The 27,138-nt window shown below is 40.6% G+C and overlaps 1 protein-coding gene across 1 annotated transcript in view; it reads right to left on the reverse strand.

The window, feature by feature from the left end:
* tgfbr1b (transforming growth factor, beta receptor 1 b) overlaps positions 1-27,138 on the reverse strand; it is an 81,054-nt gene that overhangs the window by 6,489 nt on the left and 47,427 nt on the right. The window contains exons 3-8 of the mRNA XM_083547061.1: positions 23,324-23,560; positions 18,425-18,655; positions 12,707-12,874; positions 9,585-9,741; positions 6,146-6,270; positions 5,837-5,967 (exon numbers count right to left, since the gene is read on the reverse strand). Coding sequence (XP_083403187.1) covers positions 5,837-5,967; positions 6,146-6,270; positions 9,585-9,741; positions 12,707-12,874; positions 18,425-18,655; positions 23,324-23,560 — 1,049 coding nt within the window. The remainder of the gene's footprint in view (positions 1-5,836; positions 5,968-6,145; positions 6,271-9,584; positions 9,742-12,706; positions 12,875-18,424; positions 18,656-23,323; positions 23,561-27,138) is intronic.

Genomic DNA, 27,138 nt, shown 5'->3' on the forward strand with positions numbered 1-27,138 from the left:
ATCAGTTGTACGAATGAGATAAAAGGAAGTCGATCTAGATAAAGGCATCTGCTGAAAACCGTAATTGTAAAAAAAAATTTCCACCCTTAGAAAACGAAGCAATTAATGACAAAGCAATGAATTTTAAAGCAGCAAGACACTTAGTGTATGAAATTTGACAGATGCCCCTTCATTCTCTACACTATACAGAGAAAAGTAGTGGGAAGCCTAATTTTTCCAGCCATATCTGTTTTTTCTCCAAACTTTTACCACAGAGTTGGAGGCACAGAACTCAGCTAAATTTTAGTTTATTACAACATAACATTAACACTTTATAATATAAAGAAAAATAGTTGTGTGGACACCTGACCATTGTTCCAATTGATCCCAATGGTGTTTAAAAGGGTTGAGGTCTGAGCTCTACAGCAGACCAATTAAGATCTTCCACTCCAATTCAATGTAGAGCGTATCTTAATGGAGCTGGTTTTGTGCACAAGGGCAGTGTCATGCTGGAACAAGTCTGAGTCTTCGGTTTTAATGTAGGGAAAATTTTATGTCCCACATCCAAGGACATCCTATACAATTTTGTGCCTCCTTCTTTTTAATAAATATTTGCCCAAAAAACAAATGGCTGGAAAATTCAGTTTCCCAACACATTTGTCTATATAGTGTATGTCTCTGTTTTATTTAGTTCGCTTATCTAAGTTTCAATTCTACTATTAAAGAAATGGTAATTAATCTCAAAAAAATCGAGTGCATTACTGCCTTTTCCTGAATTATTCAGCTCACGTTAAAGCTATGAGGATGGAGGTATTGGAATCTTTTGGGACATTCACAGGTAAAGTGAATATAAGTCTACTTCTCTATTCCAGCCTGCAGTAAGACCTGAGCTAACATAAATTATAAATAGCGATGATACATATTGTACATTAAGTGAGGCGAACACATGCCTGTAGCACTGAACTGGCAAGATCGATCTTAAGAGTTCGGATCTCTGTGCACACTGGTCACCAGCTTGAGACAGATCTGAGCTGCACTTTTTCAGGTTCAACTCTACGGGGTGTCCGAAAAGTCAGAAACCAATGAGGATACGTTGTGCAACTGTATGTCAAGAAAAATACACAAAACTATTATGTATCGGTTGAGAAAACAGGGGCAGATTGCTAAGGGGAACATGCATACGCATAAATACTCATTAATCAATATACATTGTTAAATAAGTAATTACATGAGTATGCCTACTTTTATTGCTTTTGGACTTTTAACGTAACCTGTACATTTAATGTAAAAAAAAGAAATACTTAATTGATCACGAATCTCATTCATTTTCACTTGTAAAGCACGTTTCAGATTTTTGCTAGTAGACCGGTGGTATTCGTTTTGTTCCAGTGTGTTGGGCTAGCTATATAATATAATAAGTAATACATTTAATTAGGCACACCATCGCATTTTGCTCCCGGCTACCAAATATTTTGCACAACACTAAAAATCAAATTAGCCTTGTTTGGCTTCAGACAGAATGAAGGGCAGATGGTAAGTCTGAACAGCAACACCAACAAAATCCTAATGATCTGGCTTATAGCCACTCGACGTTATGCAGCTTAAATGCAATTAAATAACGGTGAAATGGTCACGTTATATAAAATTTGCAGTTCTTTCCTGGATCATGCCCTTGCAATCAAAAAATACAAATGAAAAAGATTTAAAGAAAATGATATTAATGCTTCAACTGAAATGCCGCAGCCTGTCAGAATAGGAAAGAGCGCTCGGTAGACGAGAAATGTCGCTGTGGGAATGCAAAGCTGGGCTGTCAGGAAGCTTTAGCACTGTTTTAAACAATTTTTCCTTAAAGTATGTCTCATGTCAGAATAAAATAGGCTGCAATAAAAAAATATGCTGCTGAGCATGTGGGCCACTGCATTCAGGCTTTTCTCTACAGCAGTCTAACAATATACACTGTAGGGACAAAAGTTTAGGGACACCTGATAATAAGATTCGTAGGTGATTTCTGAACTTCCCATTCCACATTTGGTACCTGTTTGCAGGTATAATAATCTCCACTCTTCTGGGAAGATGTTTCACAAAATTGTGGAAAATTTACAAGGGTGTTTCATCCTAAAGGTTTTCAATAGGGTTGAGGACAGAGCGCTATAGCATTCCACTTAAGATCACAATGCATGTAAAGCATATCTTCATGGAGCACATGTTTGGGTTTGAATAAAGAAGAAATTTAATGCTACCGCAACCAAAGACACCATACACAAATGTGTAGCGTAATTTCCAGACTATTAAGCGCACCCATATATAAGCCCACTGAATTAGACAAAGATTTTTATTTTAAACATAAATAAGCCGCACCTGTCTATAAGCCGCATATAGTCTACACTGAAACTAATGAACTTTACACAGGCTTTAACGGAAATATGTTGTGGCTCCTTTAAGAGCAGAGCGGCATTTTCGGAATAACCTGCCGCCGCATTTTTTCCGGTATTACTGCGTGTGTGCAAGACCGAGGAATATGTCCTTATTATTTTCTGATGCTCATCTCTAAGTTTCTTTGACTAACCCGTAATGCTGAAAAATAAAAAAGCATGAGTTTTGGCAACCTGTCTGTGCTTATATGATTTCTGTTGCAACTGGAGTTACCGAGCTCTCCCTTCACCCAGACTCAACGCGTTACATCTAAACAGTAGCCGACCAAGTAGGTCATTGTTCACTGTTTTCCTCCTTCCGTGGAAGTTTTTTCTCCCGATGCCGTGCAGCTCAGAACACAGGTGAGGTGCGTTTTTTCGTTTCCGTTCAGAAATTTCATTGGTTTAATGTTATGTTGCTCAGTTTTTTGGCTTGAAGTTTGTGAAACCGGGAAAAACCAAGGAAAAATCCATAAAATAAGCCGCTTCGTTGTCTAAGCCACGGGGTTCAAAACGCAGGAAAAAGTAGCGGTTTATAGTCCGAAAAATACGGTAACTCCAATTTTGTGGTGGAACTGTTTGTGGAAGAACCACAAACGGTTGGAAAATTCAGGTGACCAATACTTTTGTCCATATAGTGTACCTGCAATCAGTAGTGCTTCAAATATTTGTGGCCTCAATCCGTTTTTTTTTTTTTTATTAAATACAAATTCTACCAATACATCGTTGGAAACATTATGCTAAAAACCAGCGCTGTCAGCATAGCCTGTGTATTCCGCAAGACTGCGAAGTTATTTCTGTTCGTACCTGCCCATGACAGTTTCTAACAAATTTAGTTGGTTCTGTTTCCCAAAATATAAACAAAGATGTAGCCTAATTTTAACCACCACAGCCCTGTTTTGGTAGTTTCTATGGGCAGGATCAATGCATCTTTCGTTGTCCCATGAGCTTCATGTACTCACAGGCATGTGATAGTAAAAACCTCCTGCTTGTGCAAATCCCAATGCACACCTGTAGTCTCAACCAGATGCTCTGTGATCCTTTCTGAAAAGCTTTAAAAAGAAAAAGGAAAAAAATAATAATAAAAAAAAAATATTCATATGGGAGTTGGGAAAAATATATATTTCTGACCTTTTTCTTTCTTTATTTTTTTTTTGTTGAAGCATTTTTTTGGTTCAGTGAGACAATACACACTGTAGCCCCACATTCCTGTTTTAGAAGTTGACTAAAACTGAGTGAACTGACACAATTCAAATCTTTTATTAGACACCCCAAAAGACTGTGACAGCATGTCAAATAAAGATTTCAAGCTAAACTTTGAAAAGGGATCTTAAAATAAAAGTGACTGTGTTTGTAGGAAGTTTGGCTACTTTTGTAAAAAAATAAAAATAAAAATAAAAAACCTGTCTGTCTATCTGCCTGTAGCTGGAGGTTTAAACGTTACTGTCACACGGAGTTACAGTGTTCACTGTAACACCACCAATTAACAGAATGAGTAATAGAAACAGACAAGTAAAAAAACAAGGCTTTCTATCCACACTGTTTATGCAACAACAAACATGCAGCAACTCAGCGCCATTCATTTATTTATCTACATTATTTCTGTTCCGTATTTCTGTCTACACTGCTATAAAACCCTTCCAGTATGCATTTCCAGAATGTAGCAGATGTTACTTTTGTGGAGTTTGGTTTTATTTTTTATTAGATGAATCTTCATTTGCAGCAAACGGGCGGGTCATTTGAAATGTCTTCATGAAAAGTGCAAAATCCATAAGAGTGTTTTACTGCAAAGTGGCATTTCTGTGGGTAACCATTTCTTCATTAATATTCAGCCCAATCCCCGGAACACTGGGTACATTGCGGGAATACATATTAAATGGGACACCAGATCATCGCAGGGCACAAGACACATTCGTTCCAACCTAGCAACAATTTGGGAATTTCTATCAGTCTATCTATCTATCTGTCTGTCTGTCTGTCTGTCTGTCTGTCTGTCTGTCTGTCTGTCTGTCTGTCTGTCTGTCTGTCTGTCTGTCTGTATCATTCCAGTTATCACATAAAGATTTGAGGACGGACACAAATTAACCCTGATTTTGTCAGTTCAATCAGCTTTTTTGTCCATCCATCCATCCATCCATCCATCCATCTATCCATCTATCCATCTATCTATCTATCCATCCAGCTAGCTAGCTAGCTAGCTAGCTATTCAAAAAACTATATTATTATTTATTTTACTAACTAGTTTAGGAAATGTTGACTGTACAAATAAAAAAATAAATAAAAAGAAAATAAAAAATGTCATTCCATACTTTTATAATATTTACTACTAACTTTTTATTTTCAAACTACTTCCCCTTAGAGATAATTAAATACTGGCACCCCACTCCCTGCTTGAGAATTTCCAAGAAAACAAATACAGTAATCACCTATATAATAAACATATTTCAGCCATTAAATAAAAAAAAATTAAAAAAAAGATAAATAAAGGTAGTGCCAAACAATGTTACACAATATCTAGAAAGAAAAGTTTCTTGTTTGTCTTGACATGGTGCAACACCTGGCCATAATGCACAAACTGTGGTCAATTCCGAATGAGCTCCTTAGAGAGGTCATTAAAAAACAGCCATTTTCACTATTCCTGTTTTAAAAGGTAGCCCCAGTGAAGCAAGAGTGTGTAAATGTAATCTCAGACAGCCATGGCTGTGACACCTGTGTGTGTGAGTGTGTGAGTGTGTGCATGTGTGTGTGTGTGGGCGACCGAGTCGTAAACACAGGCAGAATGCACCATCTGCTTACATTACTCTACCAAACGCTGCAGAAGTCATGCGCTAAATCACACCCTACAAACACTGCAGGCGAGCCGCCAGGTTTACAATAAACTCATCCAGGAAGCAGGGCAAACGTAGCACGTTAGTCAATTTGACACTGGGAAAAGAAAGGTAAAAAAAAAAAAAGAAGAGCGTCCAGGATCGAGGTGGAGCAGATGCTGATTACATTACGGAATCGCATTATGGTGAATTAGGTCTAATGTGATTGTGTCTCTTTTCCGTGTAATAAAAAGGACACTAATAAATGTGCAGTGGAGGACGTGGCTGCTGCGGGCTTGATGGATGGCAAGCGATAGTGGAAGGAAATTTGAGAGAGAGAGCTCGAAACGTGGCAGTCTCTCGCTGCCTCACACGCACATCTCTCCTGGGAGCTGCGGTTTGCCTCAAATGTTTGGCTCTGATAACAGCAACAAACACACGTAGGAGTTTTTTTCTGCTTGTCTCTGAACTGCAGACTCGTCACCCTGTGCCCTCTTAGATATCTCCGAAAGCCATGAAGGTTGTTAGGAAAAGTGTCTTATAGAGACGTGTCTCAAAGCAACACGTCTCGCGCTGTGGAAAGAAAAGAAGGGACACGACTAAGAGACGTTTGGTGAGTGTATAGGATCGAAGACGTACCTCACAACTCTGCCATCTGTTGGGAATGTTGGGCCGTAATTTCTGCTCACATACCACCTTCCTCATCTCCTCCACTGACGGATCTGACTGCACCAGATCGTAATACGGCAACTGGTAGTCTTCGTGAATGCCTGAGAAAGAGGGGGGGGGGATCAAAGGTTACTGTGTCGCACAGTCTCTTCATTATATGCTGTTTAATATGTATTGCAAAAATGTAATCAAAGACAGACAGGGAAAATGTAATTGTATCAAATTATCTAGCAAAGTGCACCAGTGATACGGAAAAACAGTCATTTTTAAGTGAAGTACCTCCGATCGAGCATCTGCTTGCAATTTCCCAGAAGACTAAGCCCATTGCGTAGATATCTGCTCGCTTGAACGATTCAAAATGCTTCATATTTATTGAATCGTCAAGGACCTCAGGGGCCATGTACCTGTCGGGAGGCAGTTTGGAGAATTTAATTAGAAGGCACGCAATCGCACAAAATAAAGAAATAAATACAAACCAAAATATTGCTTCACAGATTAAAATTCCAGGTCTGCAGAAATGACAGCAATCTCTGCAGAAAGCAACTAATTAAAAACCAAAAAAAAAAAAAAAAAAAAGAAAGAAAAATATGCTCAAATATTGCTCCTCCTGGAGACCAGTTTTAAACAAATTAGGGTTTGTTGTTGTTTCGAACGCTAGACAGCACTGCAAATTCAGGAGAACTAATATAACAGTTAGTTCTGGGTAGTCTGTGACATGTTGAACAGCACTGGCAACACATTTCACTGTGTGTATTCCTCAGCTTGTCTCCAGTTGCTACATAAGAACTAGAAAATATCTATAAATCTAGAAATAGTTAGTTAGTACCTAGTAGTAGTACAGACTGGTAGTACCACGGTAACACTACACACATCGCACAACACCATCACATCTTTGGGACAAACTTTTCACCTTGAAAGTAAACAATATTTGGTCATATTGTGTCTAAAATGTCATTTACTTCATTTTTCTGATTATTAACCAGAACTGTTGCATAAAACCCAATTCTGATCCTGAGTACCACAGCATTCATTATTAATCAAGATAGATAGATAGATAGATAGATAGATAGATAGATAGATAGATAGATAGATAGATAGATAGATAGATAGATAGATAGATAGATAGATAGATAGATAGATAGATAGATAGATAGATAGATAGATTTAATATGGATGAATACCACAACCACAAGGACAAGTTATTATTTGGGAGACTGTTGTTGTATAAGAGGGATGAAATGTTTTGGGATGAGTTGGCATACAAAAATCTCCACTTGACATTCCGCACATTTCCATGTCTGTTATTAAAACGGCATTTCCTGTTGAGTTCTGCTCCTTTCTTAATTAAAAAAAAGAAAAAAGAAAAGGAGAAAACTTGAAAAGAATACACAACGTTGGGGGGGAGTAGGAATTTGTGGGGAGTAGGAATTTGTGCTTTTCAAGTCACAGGCACTAATGTGAGGTGAAAAGGTTTGGGGTGCAGTCAGTGTCATTCACTTGAATTGTCATGCTGGAACAAGTCTGGGCCTCTGAACTCCAGTGAAGGAAATGGTAAACTAAACTATAGGCATCCTTGTCAACTTCCAACTTTGTGGCAGAAGTCTGAGGAAGTCTGAGAAAAGCCGACACAAGGCTGAGATGGTCTGGTGTCCACAGATGTGGCAAGCCATTAATGCATTTAAAAGCGAAAGGGTAACAAAATGTTTTCTAGAAATGCATGTAAGCTATTCAAAACAAGCCTGTTGTTCCAGTGTGGGTGGGGTTCAGTAGAAGATAAGAGCAAGTCTCAGCTGGAGTTTCCCTGTAACCCATGATAGGAAGGAAGGGCGTCAGCTCAGCTAATCTCTCCGAATACAGAGCAGACTGAAGCCATGGCTTTAAGAGCATCTCCATTAATCCAGATACACTCCAGGGCTGAGAGAGCTAGAGCTTGGGCCTTGAACTAAGACAGTGCCTGCCTTTCACCTGACGCTTATGGCCCAGTCAGGAACTGAGGAGTGAGTCAGTGCCAGAACTCTCAGTGACACTCTCTCACAGCTCAAGCTCGATAAATATCTGGATACGAGCGGCGAGCTGTCCTGCATTTCACACCATTACATTCAATCACCATGTCCTCTTGACTTTAACTGGAGTGAGTGTTTACTGCGGCTATCCTCTCAAAGCTGCCTTTACGACGTGCCAGCTCGCTAAAGTGAGTGAGAATGGCGCTCAGCAGTGGTGTGGATCCGACAAGCAGGCAAACTGTTTCTCTGGCTCCTTCGAAGATTCAGGACTTATCACGGCACAAAACCCTAGGGACGGGTTGCCATGAGCCCCGGATACAGCCCTGCCACTCTTTAGCGCTCATTTAATGCCCAGGAGATGTGAAGCCAAATTGCATTGCATTCTTCAATCCTGCTGGCTTACAACGACAACTACGGCTTCTTTTGAATTAACGCCTCCTACGGGTTCATTAGAGCGATTTTCCACGTGACTTAACAGCGAAAGAACAACGGCACGCCAAACCGCCGCTTGTCTGAAACGCTGCTGAGTTTCGGAGAGGGCAGGTTTGAAGAATAATGTCATTCTTTACTAAAAAAAAAATAACTCAGACTCCTGTTCAACTCTCAGAGAGGAGCTCTGTGTGTGTGTGTGTGTGTGTGTGTGTGTGTGTGTGTGTGTGTGTGTGCTCTCTCCTGCAGTGGAGAGACAGTGTATTTGTATGAGCTGTGGGTTACTGTGCAGTGACTCACACGTCGGCTGTCTTCTCCTCATTCGCACGCTGTTCTCTCCCTTCATTCACTACCCACTGCTATAAAAGAAACTGGAAACTACTGAGAGGCAAAGTGGCTTCCTATTGAGGTAAGAGGTGTGTTTGGACTGCATTAGCACCACCAGAGTGCAAGACTTACAAACTATCAAAACAACCACAGGTGAATGATCTGTTGGTATCAAAACATTTCTCAGGCCTGTAAGTCGGAGTGTTTCAGAAAGCTTATAAGTAAAAAACCAAAAATCAAACACAACAGGACATGCTCTAGTGAAAGCATTGGTGATTACTTCTGTTTTACGATAATGATCACAACCAAAGTGTGCTATTGTTCTTATAGTGCCACAGAAACCCGACAAGAATCTACTCATGAAATGTATTAACAGACAAAACAGTATGGTTGTTTAACATTTATAGTTACACTTTATGGACAGAAAACCACAATGCTGAAGACACACAATCTGTTCCCTCTGTTCACAAAGCCAGAAGATACGTTACATGGGTTGATGTGGCCCCCTATAGAACTCTGACCTCAACCCTATTTAACACCATTGGAATTAAATCGGTTGTTTACCCTTGCCCTGCATCAGTACCTGACTTTACTAACACCCTCATGGCCGAATGAACGGAAATCTCCAGAAGCACACTCTAGTCTAGTGATACATCTTCCCAGAAGAGTAGAGGTTACTATAAAAGCAAAAAGTGGTAGCTCAGTGGTTAAGTGGCCCTTGAGCAAGGCTCTTACCCCTCAATTGCTCAGTTACCCAAATTAGATATTTGTAAGTCACCCTGAATAAAGGTGTCTGCCAAGCGTGATAAATGTAACTATGGATGGTGATGTACAAAAAAACCAGTTTTTGTGCTCGGTTAGCTTTGGGAAACCACACATGTTAACCACTGATAAATATCTCGACAGTAACCGAATAAGCTGTTAGGGAAATGAAAAGTCACTTTGTGAGCTCGTATTACCTTTTGGTGCCCACTCTGTGGTTGGGGGCAATGTCGATGGTGTCTGTGGCCGAGTCGTGGCGTACGGCCAAACCGAGGTCTGCGATGCAGCAAGTGCCGTTCTTCTTCACCAAAATGTTCTTGGATTTCAGGTCTCGGTGAGCGATAGCTGGTTTGCCTGCAGGTAGAACATGAGGTTAGATTCAGAGCTCATTATAAAGGCTGCTCATTGACTTGATGGGAAAGACTTCATGAAAAAGTAATGCAGGGCCACAGGCAAAGCAGTTGAAAAAAAAAAAGAAAGAAAAATCAGGCCTTGAAGCGCACAGAGGCGGCTCTCAGAGAGCACGACTGATCTGATGCTTCAGTGGTGCAGTGCAGTTATCGAGCAAAAAGATTTACAGCAACCTGCAAATTGCACTCTCACACACACACACACACACACACACACACACACACACACACACACACACACACACACACACACACAGCAAAAACAAAAACAAATAAAAACACACACACACAGCACCAAACAATAAGAAAATGAGAACAAAGAACAAGAACACCCTCACAACACCTATCAAAAAAAAACGCACCAGTCCAGTGACGTATCGACCCGAAACCGTGCTCATGTACAGTACACTAAACCACGGCATTTGTATACAACACGAGCAACCTGCTAAAACATCTGAATGACACAGAGGACGGCAGGATGGCAGACACGAGCATGCACACAGCAGTATGACTGAGTTCGGATGACGAAGACCTGAAAAATGAGCTGCTATATATTAGTGGTCAACCAATTAAAAAATCCATACAGATAGTTTTTCCGGGTTGCGATATATGTGGTGCGACAGAGGCCTCTAGGGGCAAATCACTGATGCCACGTGCTGTTCATCTGTTCATTCATTTTGGAAGTAACTACGTTTTTATTTATTTCAAGTATTATCTTTAATTCAGTTTGAATGCAACTTTTATTTTCCTCAGTATGCATTAATATAATTAATATATTCATATATAAAATCAAAATCCAATCAATCAAATTCAAATCAAATTTGTTTGTCACACATTCATATAGACTACGACATGTAGTGAAATGCTTTATACGACTGTCAAAAGTTCAAATAGAAACTAAAATTGAATAGGAAAAATAAAATATAAATAAAAGTATAAAGTATTTCATTTAACACATTTTCATGATTCAGTACTGTTTTTTTATTAAAAAAAACAAACAATCCATTTCTGTTTTACGTAGCGTGATTTTAAAAAAAAGTTTGTTTTTAGTTCTGGCTATCGGCAATATGATCTTGCTGACACACACACACACACACACACACACACACACACACACACACACACACACACACACACACACACACACACACAGATGTAATTGTGCTTTTTTATTTATGTATTTTTGTTATGATTCTGCCCAGAACACTCGGCTTAGCTGCCCGGATGCTAAAACAAGAAGGTGTTTAAGTGCAGGATGAAGAGGAGGAGTGCAGGATGAGGAGGATGAGGAGGAGCGCAGAATAAGAAAGAGTACACTGCAACACAAACCTGCCTGAGACATTTTACACACAATGAGACTGAGATGGATCTTGTTTAAAAGTAAAGTGCTCTGCTTTTCAGTAACAATTCCATCTCTCTTACTCTCTCTCTCTCTCTCTCTCTCTCTCTCTCTGTCCCTATCTCTCTCTCTCCTGTGTTTATCCAGCACTCGGCTGTACAGCATGCCACTTTTAAGTCTAATAGCTAACGATCGCTCCGTTTTTTGGCTGTTCGCAAATACAGGGCTCGCGCTGCAGTTCTGCTCTAATGACAGACGCAAGTCTACAGCCAGCAGAAAGCAATTTCATGAACGCTATTATCCCCTGCTTTTAAGCCGTTCAGCCTCACATCTCGACAAAAAAAAAAAAAAAAAAAAGGAAAATCCAACACTTCACTGAAAACACCTTTGGATAGAACGCAGGACAAATTGTGCTTCTTTTTGATTTCCAACCCCCTCCACCCCCAAAAAAAAAAAAGTCCCTGCCACTTTTTTAGTTTTCCACACTACACTAAACATGAACTCTGTCTTAAAAAGGCTGAACGCTCTGTACTAAACCGCGTCGTGGAAAATTAGCTCTCGTTAGCAGCAATGTAATAAGAAACACAACGGTGAGAAAAGAAAAAAGGAATTGTCCTGCAACTGATGCACGGAGGAGGCGCTTTTATATAATCCGTCTGCATCCACTTCCTCTGGTGAAAATGATGCTGGAGAAGGAGGGTCTAATTAAGAGTAATGATTACCTCGGCTTCAGTCACAGACAAAATCGTGCCGTTTGGCTGAATATGGAGCAACAGCTCGGGAAAAAAGAGCAGCTTAATTAACATCTGTTGAGCATTCCCACACACACACACACACACACACACACACACACACACACACACATATACATATACACTAACTGAGCATCCTACAAGGACAGTGTTAGCCAGAATTTCAGCTTTTAGTCTTTCCCTGCTCTGCTAAAAGTGAAGAAATCATCTGCAGCTGTTTTGTGGTCCCTAATGAGATCTATATGCAGCTCTGGAATCCGTTCAGCTCGAGCAGCGAGGCATATAAAAGCTCAGATGACTTCCCTGGACCGTAGCGCTATTCTAGCCAGCGAGCAAAGATGGTCTAAACGGTGACGATCTACTCCGGATTTCTTAATAAGAGCAATTTCTTTTTTAAACAAAGTGTAAATTGGAAGTTAAAACCTTCACCACACACACACACACACACACACACACAAACACACACACACACACACACACACACACACACACACACACACACACACACACACACACACAAACAGACATGAACAGAGACAGACACCCTAAGGAATGCTTCTCGGATTCACTATGGGCTAAAGAAATGGTTTCATTAGTTCTGGCAGACTCGCAGGCACTGCAGCTCTGGCGCATCATGTGTCTGAATGGGACGCAGCCCTTCGGTCACACCAGGGGAACAGGAAACACTAACTGGAACAGCCAGGAAGTTATATCTACTGCAAACTTTTTTTAGTCAACCTAGATACGTTTTTGGAGAGTTTGGCACTGAAATGTTAATTCCTTGAGTACATGAAGCGAGCAGAAGTCGATCCGTTTACCTTGTGTTCCTACGATCTCCATGTGCAGATGAGCCAGGCCGCTAGCGGTGGACAGGGAAAGCTTGATCATTCCCTCCACCGTCACCGTGTATCTGTTCAAGTAGTCGAACAGGGAGCCGTGCTCGTGGTAATCGGACACCAACCACAGCTGGGTCCATGTTCCATTATCTGAAAGAAGGAAAACATGCGACAGAGACAGGAGTGAGAGTCAGACTTCTGACCTTTGCTTCAATGTATTTGCATAGCGCTGTAAATGATAGACGCTGTTACAAAGCAGCCATGCAGATATACAGGTGTACATCTAGATCTATCAAGAGCTAACCAGAGGTAAGGAAAAACTCCTGAGAGAGGGGCCTCAAAAGAGAGCGAAAGGAAGATTAGAAAACAGTACAGTACATAATCATGTATAGAACAGTATGCGTTCATGAATTACAGCTAATAAGGCTAAAACAAAATCATCCACACTCATAAGACGAAATCTTTCTCTGACCCTAAACCACTGCTTCTCAAGCTTTTTCTCAAGATATGGCGATATTTATACCATAAATTACAAGAGATGAATATTGTAGGGATAAAAAACATTCATGAATTATATTCCGGTAAGAGCACATATTGTGTTTCCCTTTTTAATACATTACAAATTCTTATCAATTAAAGGACGTTTCCAATGTTTTATCTGTTTGTAGTCAGATGTTGAAACAATTCATCACTTACACCATATGGCCAAAAGTACAGTTGGAAATTTGGTGAAGTACAAATACTTCGTTACTGTACTTAAGTAGATTTTTCTGGTATCAGTACATTACTTCGCTATTTATTTTCAGACTTCTTACTTTCAATCATTACATTTTTACACAAATATCTCTACTTTCTACTTCTTATATTTTCAAATCAGACTCGTTACTTTAGTTCAAATCTGTACGGTGACATGATCAATATTTTTTCTTACCATCAACCTATTTATTGTCATTGCGCAGCTTTTCCAATCTACCACTGGTGTATCATTTCCTATCACACCACAGACGTAGGGTAGTTTATAAAGATAACAATAAGCAGGGCAGAAGGCAACAAGAAGTTTGTGGTTAATGTGAATGAGACAGAGGGAGTCAGTGATGTAAACATGAATGAGAACAAAGACATTCCTGATCATCATCATCTTTTCTCTGCTTGTGTTCTATATGGTGGATGTTCAGCCTGAATACATTCATTAGGTAACAAAATTTGAAATGATTTCATATCAATATATTAATATGATGTGAGGTCCAGTTACCACTAAAGCATGTAATAGTAATGGCTACTTTTTACTTCAGTACATGTCAGAGCACAAACTTCTTTACTTTAACTTGAGTAAAAAAGTGTATTCAGTACTTCAACTTTTACCAGATTCTTTTAAAACGTGTATTTGTACTTTTACTTGATTGAAGGATGTGTGTACTTTTGCCATCTCTGGGGAAAAAGAATACGGACACCCAACTGGCACACCCATAATCTGATGAACATCCCCACACCTCCTCACCCAACTTCTCATAGATGTAGCTGAATGATCACAAATCTTCACAGCTGCACTCCAAAATCTACTGTAAACTCTTCCTGACTGAGTGGAGCTCATTATGATAGTGGAGACGGAACCAGTTTTGAGAGTTGATGTTCAAAAAGCAAATGCAGGTGTCATGGTCTGGTGTCTATATAGTGTCAATGATATACATTCCTAAAGCATGAAGCGTTTGTTCATTCTCTTGATGTTACGAAGACTAAATTAATACCTAATCTTCTTAGGTATTCTAAATCTTGCAAAAACAGATTTAATTGAGCACTGTCTCTAAAGATTAATTCCATTTGCTTTATATAAACATCTTCTTACAGAAAAGCTCACTAAATTAATCAGACTTTTTTCTTTTAATTAAGATTTAGATTATTATTAAACTTACTCAGTTCCTGTTAATTTCCAAGCCGTTTATTGTCATAGTTCCATGTCTCACATTTTATTGATCTCATTCTGTTTCTCGTTCCTGCCTTGCCTTCATCTTTGGGAAGAGGGCGAAGTCAGCAGAAGCCAAATCTGACGAGTAGGTGTGTGTGCGGAAGTGAGATTGTGTTGTTTCCGCTGAGACACTTACGTGTAAGGTGACAGGGTGCACACGTGGTCATAATACCACCATTTGCACTGCTCCCAATGTACACAGGACATTGTCTTTTGGCACACTGTCTTATGAAGGTGGGTGCTACCTGTGACTGTGCGTGCAGCCTTGTGCTGCCATCTGTTGGCGTGTTACAAACTAGTCTCGAAACTTTTTCATACCACATTGTATAATAGCTTTAACTATTATTATTGTTAATATGAAAACAGCATATGTATATGAGCATGCTGTAGATTTATACAGATAAAGTTCCAACTATTTGTTTTACAGGAAAACTGAACACTTTTTTTTTTATTGATCTGCCAAAACAGATTACATTACGCCCAATAGACAAACACATTCACCCTATTTGTACCCCACCCCCAAAAAAATTCCACTTTGAAAAGTCATGCTGACAAAAAAGCACAAATCTTCTGTGGGTGTATGAGTGTGTTTCATTAAGTTCATTTCATTTCCATGTCACTGTTGAAGATTACAGCATATTTATGAGTCTCAGCTGCATGCCGTAAACAGGAAACTGGGTTTTCAGCTAGCTTCAGATTGTTGGATAGTCCTCAGGAGTGTGTAAATTAGTCGGCTTCTTAATCGCGTTTTGGTAATAATGCAGATTATAGTGAGAGCAGATTACACCGGGGTTGTGAGTGGACTAAGTGTGAGAGCAATAGACTAATGGACACAGTAAATAAGACCTCTGCTCACGGATCCGTGCAATTCCAGATGGCTGGTGAAATCTCACAGCAGCTGCTCTGAATCCAAGCACTGCCCTTTTCCTATATAAACACTCTCGTTCTCTTATACTCTCTCGCTCTCACGCACGCATTTTCATCTTCTGAAAAATAAGCAGTAAGGTTTTTGGTAAAGTCGTCTCTCGGGTTTTAGGTGGAAAAACAGCTCTTATTTAAATCCTGTGCTCACAACCTAGACCAGACTAGACATGATGTCAAAGCTAATAAACTTTCTGTCTCATTCATACGTAAGATCACACAAAGAAAGTATGCAAGCCCCCGAAAAAACGTGAAATTTACTCATCCATTTTCAGCACTAACAAATATAGCATTCCCAGAATACAGTGGTCTGGGAAAGACCTGTCTGAACAAACAAACAACTTTGGTTACTTTGCCTTGAAAACATCTGGAAAAGTGTAACTAACAAGGTTGTAAAATCGTTCTCCCTTCTGTCACCAAGCTGTAGCATAACGGCTTAAACGTCAGTCTAACGCATTTAATTCATAAATAGTTCAAATATGCAATATGCCATCGTCCTCTTCATCACTGAACAGTGACTGTTGGTTTGACCTCACCAAGTCGCTGAGAGAAAAAAGGACCAGGGTGTGGTCAGGCATGAAGTATGTCTGCTGTGTGAACATTACACCATTACAGAGGGGCTAAAAAAATCCAGTTATATAACAACAGGAATTCTTGCGAAAATAAAGTCGGACTATTGTTGGGATATAATATGTAACTAAGATACATATTAAAATAAAATAAAGTTTATACAAATGAGTGAATGTGTAGATGTGTGCATGAACAGCCTAAAGATCCATGAGGGTACTGAGTACTAAGGATGAATGTAGACTGTAATTATTATGAAGTCTGCTACAACAGTTTAGGTTTAGTTTAGACCTCAGTTTGCATGAACAGTTATGCGCTTGAACGCCAATCACTGAACAGTAAACCTCAACGATATTGCAACTGTAATGAGTGGACATTCAATGCCATTTAGAGGAGAATGGGTTCCCTTTTGGTTCCTCTCAGTTTTTCCTTGCCATGTCGCCATTCACCCATTAAGGATAAACTTGAAAGAAACTAGCTTATAAAAAAACAAACTTGTACATATATATACAGTACAGACCAAAAGTTTGGACACACCTTCTCATTCAAAGAGTTTTCTTTATTTTCATGACTATGAAAATTGTAGAGTCACACTGAAGGCATCAAGGGCTATTTGACCAAGAAGGAGAGTGATGGGGTGCTGCGCCAGATGACCTGCCCTCCACAGTCACCGGACCTGAACCCAATCGAGATGGTTTAGGGGTGAGCTGGACCGCAGAGTGAAGGCAAAAGGGCCAACAAGTGCCAAGCATCTCTCGGGGAACTCCTTCAAGACTGTTGGAAGACCATTTCAGGTGACTACCTCTTGAAGCTCATCAAGAGAATGCCAAGAGTGTGCAAAGCAGTAATCAAAGCAAAAGGAGGCTACTTTGAAGAACCTACAATATGAAATTTTTCAGTTGTTTTACACTTTTTTGTTATGTATATAATTCCATATATAATTCCACATGTGTTAATTCATAGTTTTGATGCCTTCAGTGTGAATCTACAATTTTCATAGTCATGAAAATAAAGAAAACTCTTTGAATGAGAAGGTGTGTCCAAACTTTTGGTCTGTACTGTATATATTTGGGTTCCCTTTTGCTGTAAAAGTCCTGACCCTTCGAGCATTAACAACATTAACTCCAGCAATTTGAGTTACAGGATCAGACTATGAGGACCAGCCTTCGCTCCCCACGTGCATTAATAATCGTTGGCCGCCTGTGACCCTGTCGCTGGTTCACCACTGTTCCTTCCTTAGACCACTTTTGATAGATACTCACCATTTCAGACCAGGAACATCCCACAAGAGCTGCATGTTTTTCCCTTACGTGTGCTCATTTTTCCGGAGTCTAACACAACAAGTTTGAGGAGAAGATGTTCACTTGCTGCCTAATATATCTCACCCACTAACAGGAGCCATGATGAAGAGATAATCAGTGTTATTCACTTCACCTCTCATAACGTTTTAATGTCACAATGTTGTGCCTGATCGGGGCACATTCCAACTTTATAACCTTTTAGTAGTGGTAGCGCAGTGGTTAAGGCTATGGGTTACTGATCGGTTCACTAACATCATAGGTTCACTAACATCATAGGATAGCTTCCTAACATCCCTGGGATATGCAAAAAAAAGAGTTTCACTTTCCTGTAATGTATACATGTGACATGTATAAAGCACCTGTACCTTTATTTCTGTAAAGCTGCATTGGAACAATGTCCACTGTTAAAAGGGCTATACAAATTAAACTGATTTAATTGAATTGAATTGACTTTGCTCTGCGATGAACAGACAACGCCTGCTATTAAGGTTTGTACAAAACTACAAAATCAATAAAAGGGAACATGAAAGCCATTTTGTATGGTGTTGGAATTTATAGACGATCCCTGATGCTATCAATTGTCCTACTTCTGGTTCATCCAAAGCCAAGACTAAAGGCACTGATGTATATCGTGCTATTACATTATCGTTATTGTGTATATTTTGATATTCAATTCCATGACATATTACATGGAATTTTAATCAAATCAATAAACAACAGTGCTTCCCAGGCTGCCGCAATATACCTGTCTGTGCTACAGTATTAAAGAGTCTTTGAGATCAAGGCTGTACAGATCTACATTTCCATGCTCTTCAAAACAGTCCCGCTTTTAACCTGCGCATCAAAGAGCATCTCTGATTTTCCTTATCGTTTATTGAGATCCCTCCGGTCCGGCCCGGAGCAGAGGGATAGCGCCTGAGCTGGATGTGAAAATGGCGACACACTGACCTTTATTATCAGCGGCGATGAAGCCCAGGATGTTCTCATGACGCAGCATGACCGTCTGATAGATTTCAGCCTCGCGGAACCAGGAGCGCTCCTCACGAGAGGAGAAAATCTTCACGGCCACTTCCTCTCCTCTCCACTTTCCCCTCCACACCTCGCCGAAGCGGCCTTTACCGATGCTCTCCTGCAGGATGATGGTCCTGGCAATGGTTCTTTGCACCAGCAGCGGGAGACCTGAGACAAGGCAAAGAGAGAAAGTAAAACCTGGTCAAATAGCATGATAATGTTCCAGACAAGTGAGAAGACAAATTCTTATAAAGAACCAGTGCTCAGATCTCTAATAATGACCACAGTCAGAATTATGAAGACAGACTATTGGGAGGTATCATGTTGTCCACATGTGCAGACTATAAGAACTTAATCACACCAGAACGGATCAACGTGATGCAGTCCACGCTCACACATCAGCATTGTAACATTATATTTGAATCATACCTACTTTTTGCCTTAATAATGTATTCATAAGCAAACAACAACCGGCTTTATGTCTGAGGCCATTCCTTATGTAGTCCTTATGCATCTTTATGTGGTGAGGACACTTACTAGTCCTTAGCCCTGTGTTTTCTGTGATGTAGCTCTATTTTGTTTCATTTCACTGTGTACTGCATCAGCTATATATAGTTAAAATGACAATAAAAGCTTCTTGACTCTTATAAGTAAAGTAAACTGAGATTTGCATAAAAATATAAAATACTCGTGTCTGATTGGCCGACAGGTCTCAATTCCGCCGAACGCAAACTCGCACAGTCGGAGGAAACTGATACGTGCTGGTTTTTTAAAGGGATTAAAACTGAAATCCGAACATCCTCTCATGCTGAGCCAGGAAAACAAGGTGTGTAAATGTCTATATGAGTTCCAGATTACATGAACATGATATGAGCTGGGCACAAGAACAGCTAACATACTTAGCATGGCATCGAAGCCATGCTAAAAAGTTACAGCAATAGTTAAGATGTGCCTCCTCCTGGCTGAAAACGAAACCGCCTAGACTTGTATTTGATTAGCCAAAAAGTCTGACATTTTAATCTATTTATTTATTTAAACAACCTAAAAATGGTAATATTCTAGATAAAGCATAGTGTAATTAGAACAATTATATAATTATAACTGAATAGTCTGACTGTAGAAGGTCCTCACCAAAATAGTATGATAAATAGTAAAGCAATATTTTGTCACAAACACAATGACACCAAGGGCAGATATTTAAACACTATGGCAGTGAATTTAGTTTAATTTGTCTGTTCAAATAAAAAATAAGCTTTAATTTCCGATCACGTTACGTTTTTTGAGTCACAGATCAGTTAATTTTCGTATCATCAAAAAAAAAAAAAAAGGATGTGAATGATGCGGGAGGCGTTTTCTTCTGCTCCTCTGCTAGCCGTTGTTGTTGACTGATTAACATGTCCCGTGCACGTGAACGCATGACTGCTCCATGTAGTTACGAACTTATACGTTGCTTGAAAAGAAATACCGGCAGGGGGGAAAAAACTTATTTCGCTATGCGATTGTCTAACAAAAATCTAATTAATCAAGTCAAAAAAGAGCAATTAATTCGTGGTTGAATCAACTGCTATCCGTTGCACCCCAATATGTTTTGTTATATGTCTATCATGCTGTTATAATAATCTCCACTCTCCAGGGAAGGTGTTCCACTAGATTTTGGAGTGTGATTGTGGTGATTTTGAGCGCATTCATCTACAAGGGTGTTAGCAAAGTCAGGTAGTGAGGTAAAGTGAGGAGGCCTGGGGTGCAGCCAGCGTTCCAATTCGTCCCAAAGGTGTTCAAAAGGGTTGAGGTTTACAGCTCTATAGCAGGTCACTGAAGATCTTCCACTGCAACCCATGCAAAGCATATCTTCATCGAGCTAGCTTTGAGCACAAGGGCATTTTCATGCTGGAACAGTTTTGAAAAACGTAACGAAAAACGACATTTAATTGTGTGCCTCCAACTTTGTCGTAACAGTTTGGTGAAGAACTTCATACAGCTGGAAACACTTTGGTCCATATAATGTATGTAAAGATCTAAAACATCTTAAAAGACTTTTCTTTACAGTGTTGTTCAAACCTGTGTGTCCTGTACACTGTGTTCTTACTGAGTTCCATTTGAAAGCAAGTCATCTGCACCAGGACGCTAGAGCTCGACTGTCTTTTGTAATAGGTGCTATTCAGAACGCATGCAGTTTTTTTTTTTTTTTTTTTTTTTTTGGGGGGGGGGGGGGTTGGGGAATGCTGGTTTTGAATGTAGAGTACAATAGCGGCTGTGTTGCGATGGATACGCGGTTGCCAAGCGTTTACTTCGCTGCCAGAAAAAGTAGACATACCTTTATAACAAAAGACGAGAATGCGTTTGCCAAGAGTGTGCCGATTCTCTGAGCGCTAGGTGTTCTTGTCATTTTAGACTTTGGTGCGAATGTTGCACAGTATCAAATTTTGAATAACGGGTCTTCTCGTATTTGATCGAAATTCCCTGTGGGTGTCGTCCTTTTCATATAGCTATCGTGTGTCGATAAGCTGATCCGATATTGGAGCTCATCCCTGCGAAACTAAAGCGGCGAGAAAAATCAGTCATAAACGTGCGTCCTATCATCATGCACCATGGCAAACTTTCCATATTTGATCAGTTTCGGGTTCTAGAAGCCGGTCCACTTATTTCCATGTTCAAATCTTTAGTTTTACTACCTTAGTCCTCTTAGATAAGTTAGAAGAGGACGGAATGAAAAGTTAGATAAACGGAGGAGATACATGAAGTGAATCAGTTTAACCGAAACTGAACGATGGCCCCGGATTCGAGAGAAGCAGGAACTCCAGAGTGAATACTGCTTCCACAGCCTGCAGCTCTGCATAATGGCGAATACAAACGTGCTCATGAGACATTTCTCATGAAATTGATGGCCCTACTGGTAGGACAGCTAGTTCTGTGGAGAAAAACTAAGCACCCTAGTTAAGGTATTAAACCGAAAAGAAAATGCTTTCAGATAGAAACATTAAACAGCAGGCATATGTGATGCAGACCAACACAATGTGGAGGATTATTTTCCTTGAACAGAATGCCCCAAAGCTTTTTATCGCTTTTTTACAAAATGGATTTGCCAACTATTGCAATTCCTTATTTACTGAACAACAATTAGTCACGCTTTTAACCACTGATTTTTAATGTTATAGAGTCCCTAAGGCAAAAAAACACAGCTCTTCATGCTACCGAGAAACAGTGTTTAAGATGTCAGCCTTCTGGTTGTGAGTTTAAATCCCATCAGCACCAAGCTACCAATGCTTGCTCACTGTTTGTCACTGCTCCTTGAGAAACCCTCTAAGTATAAGCGTGATAATTCTAATGCCGGGCTCACACTGCACGATTCTTATAGTCCTTTTTGCGATTGTTGCTTGTCAGACTGTATATAAATATGATCCCCATGTCACACTGTAGTTTCTCAGTTGTCACCATGTCAGACTGCACGACAGTCATGCACCCAAGAAAAAAAATGGTTTGTGACACCCGAGTTCTCTCGCTAATGGTAGCTAGCAGCAAACAAAAACGATCCGTAGCGTTAATTACGCCTTGATAATAAAAACATCATACAAACACTCCTTTTCCTTCCATATCTTCTTGCTGCACTGTCCACCTGACTCGTCGGCAGATTTAGGAGACTTAGGAGGGGGTTGAAGTCGTTGCGCTTATTGCGTCATCAGGTTGTATGTGGCACGTCCACCATACAAGTCCTTCAGCATTATTTCCATTTTAAATTTAAATTTCAAATACTACCTATGCCTTACTACTTATCAGGTCACCTCCAGAGAAAATCCTCTCCCTTTCTTTATGTGATTTGAGCACACGCTGGAGTCTGGGAGTCCCAGACGCTTCTTGTCTCTAAGCTGTGTTGTTCAGTGTTACAAACCCGGAACCGTGTGTGTTGTCAGTGAAAACATCTCTGCAGACAAAACACACATGCACACACTCGAAGCTAGACACAACACAATGGCAAACAAACGGTAGTAAAAAGGGAAGAAAGGGAGATTGTGTAAATAAGGCTCGTGTTCGGAGCTGAGCCGAACGCAGACAGAGAGTTTATCAGTAATTAAACAGTGCGTTAGGTTTCGAGGTGAGAGGTGAACGTGGTGCCGTGTGAACGCTCGCTCAGGAAATGAGCTTTTACACTCTTTTACACTTTTACACTCACACTTTTTTACACTCTTTTACACTCACTGTTCGCTCCGACACTGCCTGAGAGACAGACGAGCGACAAGTGCTGAGCGCAGCAAGCCACACACACACACACACACACACACACACACACACACACACACACACACACACAAAATTGTATTTTCCACTCAATGCTCTATAATGCCTGATGTATTGCTACATTTATTTATCTAATCCTAACCTAAGGAAATCTCTCAGTTCTTACAGTTTTTATGAACAAAAGGCGCATTTTGTGGTTGAAAAAGATCCTCTTGGGGACGATCCAAAATCATTTGTCCCAAACAATACGACAGCACACTGGCACTTTCGCACAGAAACGGATCGGCTCTCAAAACCACGAGTTCAAAAGAACCCACAGACAGGCAGAGACACAGAGAGAAATACTAGTCCCGTAAACAAAGCGTGACAGCAAGGCGGGGAGCCGGTCGTGTCAGCAGGTAATTACAGAAGAGATTATCAGACAACAATAGGCCGTGTCTGAGACGCTCAGCCTCGGGCAGGGAGAGAGAGAGAGAGAGAGAGAGAGAGAGAGAGAGAGAGAGAGAGAGAGAGAGAGAGAGAGAGAGAGAGAGAGAGAGAGAGAGAGAGAGAGAGAGAAAGATGCTGACAGTGTGATGTGAGACGTGTGTGAAGGGTGCGCACCAGAACCCGATCCGGATGTAGTCATGTCATAGATGAGGTCTTTGAGCGTGGTGCCCACGGTGATGTACGGGTGGTCCATGGACGGGTCTTCCTCGTTAGGCACACGGTGGTGGATGACCGAGCGGCTGTGGCACACGTAGAACACAGTGACCAGCACGAAGCAGAGCAGGCACACAGGCCCGGCGATTACAGCCGCCAAAGCCACAGGACCCAGCGTGGGAGGATTCTCTTGTGGCGCTGAGAAAGACAGAAAGAAAGAAAAAGATTACCGTTTTTTTCTATCATCACTCGCAGTTCAAATAAAAACCTGAGATCTTTTTCATTAAAATTGATCTGCCAGTATTGTATTCGTTCCTCTCGATCCAATCACCTGTCACTGAGAGCAGACGTGCAAATATTTTCAAAAGAAAATCTGCAGGCAGGAGGAAAAAGCAATTGTAGCACATTTTACCCAGTGCATGTCAATGGTTTTAATTCAAGATGGCTGCCAAGCAACGACAAAAAAAAAAGGGAAGAGCGAGCTTCATTTTTATTAAGCAAAGAGCCCATTTGTTTTATATTGTCTCACAAGGACAGTGCTCGTGAATTCCCAAATCATAGTTTACTTAAATAAAGTGGCACAAATTATAGGGAAATGCTAGTGGAAGCAAACATGCATTTTTAGTGCATTTAGTTTCGAAGCTAAAATATAGACATTGTGTGAGTTTTCTTTGTCACAAGTGAGTCTTCGTCTTCACTATTCCAAATAAATTCGGAATAAACATCTGAAAACACTTACATCCATGTACTGTGCATGAATACCACAGAAGACGCTTTGACCTCCGGGGATATGGGATAAATAAGCCCTATTCTACCCCCCCCCAAAAAAAAAAAAAAAAAAAAAAAAAAAAAAAAAAGTGTTTCTCCATAGAAATAAGGCCCACGCAGTTCTGCTAAAGGAGAACTTCATGACTGGCTTTCAGGACACATGAGTCAGGAGTCATGCCTGGCTGTCTTTCCACATTCTCTATGATTAACTTCCCAATATCAGAAACGAGATCTTAAAAGACACTGTCTAGACTAAGCAGCGGCACGATGAAAAAGTTGCGAAACATCGTCCAAGCCGGAAATGATCAGTATGTTTGCAAAAGTCATAGCGGTTCCAATTCTGAAGAATTAAACCGGCTGTGGTTATGAGGAAACGATTCCAGGCACGGCGCAGATGGCTGTCATGTGTACAGAATACCGTCTCTGTGTTTACACATACAGATCTGCCTGAGTACGTCACGGAGTGCGCATGTGTTCGGTGTGAGCTCCCGCATCTTGATGGAACTCAAAACCGCTCCCTTTTACACAGTAATTTTTAGATTTTTGAGCAGATTATTGATTCTGGATGCTCATATGTCTTAGTACATGAAGGAAACAACAATGAACAAAACAAACGTCCATAACATAAAGGCAGTGTTTCCATATAGGACCAATTATGCAGCGGACATATTGTTCAGTGTGTTATGACCTAAAGGCACATACGTACAAATATTATTTATTAATAAAAACCTATTAGACTGGATTTAAATGCCTTTCTAAATTTCAGAACACACTCTCACTTATTTCTGTATTGTTCTTCTCTTTTTTTGCTTTTTCAATGTTATTGCCCTAATAATCCTAAATACACCTTAATACAAAAAATATACCAAAATAGACAATGAAACATTCATAATAATGTTAATAATACATAATCACATTTATTATGTAGTACAATCTAAGTGTCGGGATCTTGGTCCTAAATTACCCTTCACTTGGTCACATATACCCAAGCTCTTATACCCGTTCCTTGTCACCACTGAACAGCACCTGTATGTAATCTCACCTTTCAAAGCACTCGTCAAATGTTTGTCTTGAATGGCTGTTGTTGGCTCTTTCGCTCATCGCTTATCATTGGATTAACTATTTTTTGTTTGCCATTTAAATTAAAGGTATATCTGCACTTGATCTGTTTCTTGCTAACTGTGACACACTTTTCCCACCAAATCGCACAAGATTGTCCATCCTCACGGCAGTCAGGAAGGTCAGAGAAGGGCAGTCACTCACTGTCAAGCAGCTCCAGAGACTGCTCGGGCTCATGGCAGCAGTGTCCGGTGTCATTCCACTTGGCCTCCTTGTATATCAACCACCAAAGGGTCTGCGTTCGACCCCCTGTACAGGCTGGCGCACCAGATCCTCCTCTGGGCCCAGGGAAAGCTCCTTTCCTCCAGAGCAGCTTATATCCCGGGCCGCTTGAATGAGGTAGCAAACACACTGACAAGACAGGGGTCCAACCTGGGGTGGTGGAGCGGTTTTTGGAGAGACCTATGGTTCTCCCTATATCCACCAGCCCAGTTGGGACTGGCGCAACCATGGCTGAGTCTTGATGCCTTTCCCTGTCACACTGCTTCCGGGAGTTTTGAAGAGAATTCGCAGGGACAGACTCCAGGCATTCAAACCTCCTTTATTCCTGACCCCATACCAGGAGAGGTTGATCCAGTTGTGCCTGGTCCGAGTGCTGGACTGTTACGTCCACCGTGCAAGTCCCTGGAAAAAGACAGGACATGCGCCCCTTTAGGAGAGGCCTTCCTGATCATAAGCAGATGCTCAGCAGCAGCTATCGCGTCTTCTTACGGGTTCTCTGATCTCCCCGTTCCATTCGGGGTCAGAGCTCATTCGACCCGGTGTGTTGCAGCTTCTAAGGCTTAGTCCTCTGAAGTGTCCCTCCAAGACCTCTGTGACACTGAGGGGTGGTCCACCCCGCTCACCTTTACCAGGTTTTACAACCATGACCTCTGTGCCACTTCTGGCACCTCTGTACTTCGACTAAGTTGTGCTCATTCATACTAGTCAGGGACTGGTCGGTGTGGACGTTATTTTCATTTTCAGTTCTTTTTTTAAGTGAAGTTTATCTGATTTTCAGTTCTTTATTTAAGTGAAGTTTATCTGATTGATAAAGCACAAAAGCACAGTTTTCAGGATTTCCTATATCACTGTAGCTCAAGGTCAAAATCGCCTTTGAGGGGGATTTGGAACATCATGTCTCTCAGGAAGACATGCATGAGGACCAGTCTTCTGGCACTCGCTCAGGTGGCAGCGTGAACTTTCGCCAGGCGCTGACTCACTGTCTGTCTTTAAAACGAGGATGAAAATCCTACTTCATTAAGTGCTTAAACAAGCTCTTGAACCCCATCTACTTGTGCTGTTATGCCCTTTAACGGGGTTTTACCTGCCAGAAGCTGAGCTTTTTCAACCAGCATTAGGATATGATTTTGATGGAGAATATAGAGCACTACAAATGTAAATGTTATAATGAAGTACAAGGGGAGGTTTTAAAGCCAGCATACAATCACAGTAATAACTTAATAACAGAGCTCCTGTGGTGAAAAGAGGGAGAATGATAGTGTGTGTGTGTGTGTGTGTGTGTGTGTGTGTGTGTGTGTGTGTGTGTGTGTGTGTGTGTGTGTGTGTGGTGGCAGCAAGTTCAGTTAACACCCCGTGTGATGCAAATGCTTTTCTTCTTTCACAGTAGGCTACAGAGCAGAAAACACGCCTGTGACTCAGGTCAGTTGTTTCCTGAACTAAAAGAGTAATTAAAAAATAATCTGTGCTTTTAGTTCTGACCTTTACCATATAAGAGGGAAAAGAAGCATGCAAAAAGGTTTACCCATGCCCCCCTAAGCGATTACAATTCTGTCTACTTATCAAATTTGCTTAACCGAGGTTTAAAAAATGCAATTTTTCTTTTTTTAAACGCTCATTTTGACTCCTCGCTGCATCTAACGGGTGAGTGTAAATTCACTGTGCCTGAA

This window comes from Silurus aristotelis (genome assembly GCF_946808225.1).
Source record: "Silurus aristotelis genome assembly, chromosome: 1".
NCBI classification, from domain to species: domain Eukaryota; kingdom Metazoa; phylum Chordata; class Actinopteri; order Siluriformes; family Siluridae; genus Silurus; species Silurus aristotelis.